Here is a 7,299-nt window from a genome sequence, read left to right as displayed (position 1 = left end):
ATCTTGTTGTCTCCCTATATTGAATCTCTCTAAAACCTTCTGCCATCTTAATACTGTCTTAATATAGTGCATTGGCGTATCTTAAACAAGCTAGACAAAGTGCAAACACACTGCAACAAAGTAGCCACTTATGAGTACACTAAACAAGCGTTGTCAACCTTCGAAATAGAAATCAAACTCATGTCTCACTCCCAATTTTTCCTAATGAGTAATGATCTGTGCCCCCATTTAAGCCTATTCCATGCATTGCTTATAGGTCTAGTTGCAGCCTCCTCTGCTCAAAGATCTTATTGTGATTTTCCTCCTCTAGGTTTTAGCAGCATTTCATTCACTTAAAATAATTACTCAAAAGTCACAAAAATAAGAGACAATCAACTAATCAAGAATCAGATAAACCCAATGAATCAACCACCAAAGTGAGCTTAATGGCACAATTGAATATCTAGGAACATGCCACAATACTTGGTTTGATCAGCATGAACACGAGGCTTATTAAGCATTTCAGAATTACCAAAAGCATGAACAGAAGTTCACATTATATGGCAGATACAAAGACATTTGTTGGCAAGTATGATGCATTGCTCAAGGCCCAGAGAAGTGGTCGCTTCCACATCAATTGCCATGCTCTTTCCTTCAACCTAGGTGAATGCAGCTACAGATTCAGCAGTGCTTTAAAGCTTGTAGCAGAGTTCTCTTACTATCCACTTGGAAAGAACATGGATTAAAAGGAAAGGAGTGATAGGGTAGACACCACAACTTCTCCTTACCGTGTAAGGTTTCAAAAACAACCACAAGATACCTTGAGCAAGGTGTACAAATGAGATTTAGCATTCAATCAATCTTACTTTCTTTTGTGTGATGCCCAATTCATTGAGCAAAAACACATCCAAGCATTCTTAGCTATAGACCAACCTAAGCAACATAACAAACAAAATGGTGTTTAGATAGAATCTTCGAATTATATAAGACGCACCTATGAAAATCCCACACTTTCATTCTAACCATGGGAATCTACCCTCCAAGAGGTTTGGAGATCTTAGTCTCAGAACCCACGTAGTGGGTATGAATCCCATAATATGAATAATGAAAGGAAGAGGAAAGCTCTATTTTGGTTCCATTTTCCTTCTTATGCAATGTGGAGCAGCAAATGATCATATAATTCAGTAAAGAGCAAAGACCCCTGCACCAGCTAGTATATAGACTTCAAGATAAAATCAATTACTAAATCATGATCACAGTTTCTCTCTAAAAACCAAAATATTTTGGAACGGTGCATTAGAAACAAGCACTGAAATTCAATCAGCATCACTTCCTTTAGATCTGAACAACAGTAGTTTAATTAAAAACACATCCAAGTACTTGCACCATTTCAAGCCAACTTAAGAAACAAAACTCGAACATCAACAGAATCTATTCCTGTATAAATCCGTGACAAAGTTTGCATCTATCAATGGATCCAAACCATAGCATAGTAGACTTGGAATTCATAGTGTGGCATCGAAGTTTTTGGTCTGAAATCCCACACATATCAAAAGAGAACCGAGAAAAAGAAGAACGAAATAAACGAAGGAAAGTCCCTTACCTTTTCCTTGTCATTCATCCATTTCATTTTCTTTTTTTCCCGGAAATGTTAACATTGTATTTCTGTAACTAAAGATTACATTGTATTATAGTGACCGACAATCCAGGTGCTCTCTTCCTAAAGAAACTCACCCATTTCATATTCTCCAAAACTATCAAAAAATGGAGCCCCCCCTCCCCATTGACTAAAAGGTATCCATTTCTGTAGCATTTTATAGCCTCCCCCAAACATATTCTTCAAAATGATCAAAAGTTTGATCTCTGCCTTCACAAAAAAAGAGATCCACTTCTGTAGTATTCCTTTAAGGTATACACAGTTTGGTATATATACAAGTACCACTAAACTATCAAAATGGCAAAGTTGCCCAAGCTATCCAAACAATCATCAAGCCTAACTGTTACTGTATGCGATCATGGCATGAGATGAAGCTATAGGAAAAGAGGCCAACCGCTTCTCCATCTCAACTTTCACATCTTGATTGCATGGCTTTTCAGTCTTGATATATAACACGTCCAATACGTTTGCATTCAATAGGAAGAATGCTGCAATTTCCAAGACCTGCTCGTACCCTTTCAAAGACTTTATATCCACTATTTTGAGGCAACCCATCCAAGGATTGGAATCACAATTGAATTTCTTCCAAAACAATCCATTACTTCCAGCTTCAGTATCTTTGTTGATAGCAGCCTCTGACCTCTCCCAATTTTCAGCTTCCTTGATCACAAGAGTCTCTGAACTCTCACCATCTTCAGCTTCTTCGTTTATAGAAACCTTCAAACTCCCACTACCTTCAGCTTCTATGGCAACATCAATCTCCAAAACACAAAAGGAAGGAGGAGGATTTCAAAATCAAAAGTGGTAGAAGCAAAATTTAAAAGTACAGAGAAATGTGTTCATCAAAAAGGAAAGAAAAGAACCATGTTCAGACTCCAGAACACACCTTAATTCGAAGAACCTCTAAGTATGGGGAATTCTTTAGGAAATATACAATTCCCATGAAATCCTCTCTAGCAAACCAGATTAGCTCTATATCCAATACATTTAGAGAATTGTAAGGAGCAGAAAGTCTCTGCATCTTAGTATCCAAAGCCCCATCAAATATATCCTGTGTAATAGAAACTAGTATCACAAGATGAAGGTTTGCAGAGAGTTCATGGACTACATCTAAGTAAAATTTCACATAAAGACACAAACAACATCACAGCAAAAAGGGATGAAACCCAGTAGAGGATCAGTAAAGATCATTAAAAGCATAGAAATTCCACAATAATATTCACCAAAAGAAAGAACAAAGAAAGACCACCATGACAAGCACTCAAACCCAATACAAAATCATCAAGAATCATTAACTTTGCATAAAATTTACCATGACAAAAACAATCAAAACCCCATACTAAATAGTACACCACTAAGATTGATGAAAATGAAGGAAGAAGCAAACAGTTACCGATGTTGTCCAGCCAGAGAAGCCAAGAAAATCTAATTTGGTGAGACCCTCTATAACCTGACTCAAAACACAATCTCTTGGATCTCCAATACAACTCCAATGAATCGTTACCCTCTTCAAATTGAGACTACCACTGAGATCAATAGCAAGGAATTCACCCTTCAGATAGAACGAGAGAAGACTTAGTCCATGAACCATAATGCAGCAGAGGTCAATACAGTCGATTAGCTTCAAATTCTCCAACATTTTGCTGTTGGAAACCAGATATTCAAGGACTAAATCACTCACTGATGATTTCTCAAGAGAGAGAAACTTTAGAGAGAGAAATCCCTGAAAACCAGGTGGGGGTTCCAATTTGCAATCAACCAACTCAAGTGTTACCAAAGAGGAGCACATAAACAGAGATGAATGCAATGTGTAGAGATTAATGTGGGACCTCAGTCGCTTAATCGAAAACACTTGCAAGCCTTTTTTGGTAATTAAATCGACCCATTGATCAAGGTCCCAGGGCCAGAAGCATATGGGCTCTTGCAGCCGGAACCCTAAAATGGGTCCTTCATGTAGAGAGACAAAGTTGTGGATTATCATATTCCAGTCATAAAAAAACTCTTGGGTTTCATCTGTTTTGCTCTCAGAGAAAGAATCAACGTCCAAGTTCAATACAGGCATCGAAGCCCACATGTTTCGCCATTTACGAGCGAGAACAGAGGTTCTTCCTGCCTCTCTTACAGGTAAGAAAGAGAGAATGGAAGAGATAATCTCTTTTGGAAGATAACTAAGCTTATCAGCTGAAGATGATACACTCTTCTTTGACTGAGAACTCAAACCCAACTCCATTTCTCTGATATTTTCAGTATTGAATCTTTGTCTGGTTTCCTACTAGTTTAGAGAGAGAAAGTAGGGGAGATGATAGTTTTCTTTCTTTATGTGAGAGAGATTGTGCTCATGCGCCAGCCATGGGGGAAGTGACCAACAACTCTTTAGAGAGAGAGAGATTTCTGGCTTCTCTTTCACCAGCTTTTTATGGTCATTTTTTTACTCTTTTTTTCTTTTTAAAGCTAATGAGAAATAGACAAAGCCTTAATATTTCGGTTTCAATCAAACAAAGAGAAAACAGAGAGCAAATAATTTTTATTTTCTGTTTCTTTTATTTATTTTTCTTTCATTTTCGATGATTAGGGAAGGTTAGGTTAAACTTTTTTTTAAAATTTGGACTAGGCTTCTATGCAGCCCGCTCGTAGAAATGTTAGCTCGACTATAAATATTTTTTAAATATAATTTGATCTTTAAGTTTTTATAGAATATATAATCTTTAACATTGAAATCTAAAAAAATTAAAAATTAAAAATAATAATTATGTTCCAAAAACATTTGAACTTTAGTTATAATTGTCTTTAGGTGAACTACCTATGTGCATCCATTTTATCTTTAAAATGGATGCTTTGTACCTTTGGACCGCATAATGTAGAAATACGAACTAACGGCCTGAAACAATTTTCTTAAATAAAATTTATTTTTCCTTTCATTTTCTTTCTCTGGGATGATTAGGGTTGTTGGGTTATAAATTTGATTTAAATATTAATTCCCATATGGGTTCTCTCTTCTCATGATTATTGAAAATTTTCCCACAATTAAAAATGCCATAAATACAGATTTCCTTTTCCCCAAAATAGTATTTAGCAGAAATGCTCTCTCTTTCCTGACGGTATCCCAGTACTTCAAGTTCTCTCTCTTTACCTGACAACTTTCTCTCTCTCTGTACCTGACGTTATGCCACCGCTTGAATTCTGCCGTAGTCCACGTCGTATGTTAGTGCCACTCGTTTTGGCAGTTTTTATAATACATACATACAAACTCACATGCCTGAAAGACACTCATTGGAATTAGAAACAAAATTCAACCCACCCAGACTTGATAAGGTCAAGTTGAGACCCATACCTCATTTGAATTTGGGTTGCGTCTAAGTCAATCGGACTCAGACCTTGTCGGTTCAAGTTGGGTTGGGTCTAATGTATAAAAAATATATAATTATATAATAAAAATAATTTTATATAATTTAAATATAATTTTATATTTATATTTATATTTTATATATTATATTTATAGTAGATAGTCCAATGCAATGTTATTGAATTCGGTTCGCTTTGGCCGAAACGGCCGAAGTCTTCAGTTTTACCCACTTTACTGAAGAGAAGCGAAGAATTGCCCAAAACTTAGATTTTTACACCAAAATTTATGTGTTTTGGAAAAGGAAAATGTTTATATAAGGATGCAACCTTATAATGTAGAAATACGGATGCACCTTAAAAATCCATCGAAAAAGGTAGTTTTAGTGTTGAAAAATCATTTGATTGATCATCTCGATATCAAGATGTATGACCATGAAAATAAAAATATTTTAAGTCTCGGAAATAGTCCATTTTACAACATATTATCTACACCATCCATTTTCAGCATTTTACAACATATTATCTACACCATCCATTTTCACGATTTTCATATATCTATAGATCTACTTGATTTTAGCTATTTTTAAATTTTAAAATTTTATAATTAAATTTAAAAATAGATTTTAAAATAATCTTAAAAATCTTTTACATCAAAATTATATACCATGATCAAATTTGAAGGTGCACCTTACCTCTAAACCTACGGATGCATCAGTATGCTAACTGCACCCTTTGACGATTTATATATATGATATTGACACGTATTTTTTGTGAAGGTAATAACTTTGGTCTTGACAGGTTTTTTTTTTTTAAAGGTAATAACTTTGGTCATGATGATAGGGATTGACTATGTACATGGCAAGTTTGGGTCTTTGCACTTTGCACAAAACTACAAACCAAGAAGGGTATCAGTTGGCTTGGGACGGAGATGATATATTGAGTACGTTATTGAATATTTCGATGAGGTTTTTCCAAAAGACCCACCAATATTAAGTCACCGGATGTTGTCTGTTATTTTAATGTAAGTGAATATTATATTTTGATTTTTTTTTTATTTTGTAATAAATTTATTTAATATTAAATTTTTTATTTTTAACATTTTATAAAATTATATAAATATCTATTTTAAATTTATATTAAAAAAAAAACCCCTAAGTCTTACCCCAAATTAGTTGAAGCACCAAATTACTTCATTTTATAAACAAAACCGAAACAGGCTCCGAAGCGAACCTGACAACATTGGTCCAATGTAATACACATCTTCAAGTGGTTTTAGTCGACCATTGGATAAAAAACTGATCTTGAGATCAAAATTGATCTTTTATAAGAAAACCTACCTAACACGCACCCAATAGTGTTTGTTTTGGGAAAATATCCCTTTACCCCCTATTTTTAACTTCTATATCTCATTATACCTAAGAATTAAAAATATTACTTGGAAGTAAAAGGTGTTCATTTTTTCTATTTTATAACTCCCGGGATCCCTTTGACCACAAATCTTTGACCCAAAGAATTGAAAAAATAATAACCTATCCTTCTTACCCGTCAACGTAATTATTTCGAACCACCCTCTCTCTCATCACCGTCTCTCTTTTTCTCAAAATTCCATTTCTTTCTCTACTAAATAGAGTTGTAGAAGTTCCCTCTCTGCATCCTCTCTATTTGAAAGAACCCATAGATGAGATTTGATAACGTGAGAGAGAGCTTATTTTTCTGGATCTTACGTTGCAGAAGTTTCTCATAGGTATTTATCTTGCCACACACACAAGAGAGAGAGAGTTGAAGGGTATGTTGATTTTAGAGAGGAGATTGTTCCCGTAAGATTCTCATAGCTCCTTTATTTTTCTTTTTCCTTTTTTTCCAGAGGGAGAAACAATGGCTATGGAAATTTTAGATCGTAGGGCGTTGTTGTAGCGCTTTCATAGCTCCTTCCATTGTTTTGACTAAGAGCTTGATGTTGTAGGGTTTCCCTTCTTTCTCCTCCTCTTGAGAATGTGTGTGTGTGATAGAGAGAAAGAGAGATCTGATAGGTAGGTACTAGCAGAGAAGAGTTGGTACTTGAAAGGGTAATGGAGGAGTTTCAATAGAGGAAACCCTAGGCCGAATTGTGCTAGGATGATTCAGATGATGAAGCATGGGATTACTGTGAAAATAATTCATTTCTTCAAGATTCGTTCCTATTGGAAATTTTAGAGAGAGAGAGAGAGAGAGAGAGAGAGTGAGTGAGTGGAGTTGCAGAGAAATGGTAGAGTGACTCAACTTGATTTTGATTTCGTCAACTTAGGTTCTTGTAAATTCAATGAACAAGTCTTGGAGGCCAA

At 35.2% G+C, this 7,299-nt stretch overlaps 1 protein-coding gene across 1 annotated transcript; it reads right to left on the bottom strand.

The window, feature by feature from the left end:
• Window positions 1–1,396: 1,396 nt before the first annotated feature.
• LOC18444866 (F-box/FBD/LRR-repeat protein At1g13570) lies at window positions 1,397–3,880 on the bottom strand. Its single transcript, XM_006855021.4, has 3 exons — window positions 3,030–3,880; window positions 2,523–2,687; window positions 1,397–2,395 (listed from the first exon to the last, which is right to left on the bottom strand). The coding sequence occupies exons 1-3, from the start codon at window positions 3,864–3,866 to the stop codon at window positions 1,973–1,975; spliced, it is 1,425 nt and encodes a 474-aa protein (XP_006855083.1). The 5' UTR covers window positions 3,867–3,880; the 3' UTR covers window positions 1,397–1,972.
• Window positions 3,881–7,299: the final 3,419 nt, after the last annotated feature.

This window comes from Amborella trichopoda, chromosome 11 (genome assembly GCF_054954075.1).
Source record: "Amborella trichopoda isolate Santa Cruz 75 chromosome 11, AtrichopodaSantaCruz75HAP2 v2.0, whole genome shotgun sequence".
NCBI classification, from domain to species: Eukaryota; Viridiplantae; Streptophyta; class Magnoliopsida; order Amborellales; family Amborellaceae; genus Amborella; species Amborella trichopoda.
The sequence above is the reverse complement of the archived record's forward strand: the minus strand, read 5'-3'. Positions and strand labels throughout refer to the sequence as shown.

Excerpts from the sequence above, each read along its gene's own strand:
- LOC18444866 (XM_006855021.4), bottom strand. The coding sequence starts at position 3,866 with ATGGAGTTGGGTTTGAGTTCTCAGTCAAAGAAGAGTGTATCATCTTCA. Across the intron at positions 2,688-3,029 it reads TCTCTGGCTGGACAACATCG|GATATATTTGATGGGGCTTT; the intron begins GTAACTGTTTGC and ends TCTATTACACAG. Across the intron at positions 2,396-2,522 it reads TAGAGGTTCTTCGAATTAAG|ATTGATGTTGCCATAGAAGC; the intron begins GTGTGTTCTGGA and ends TGTGTTTTGGAG.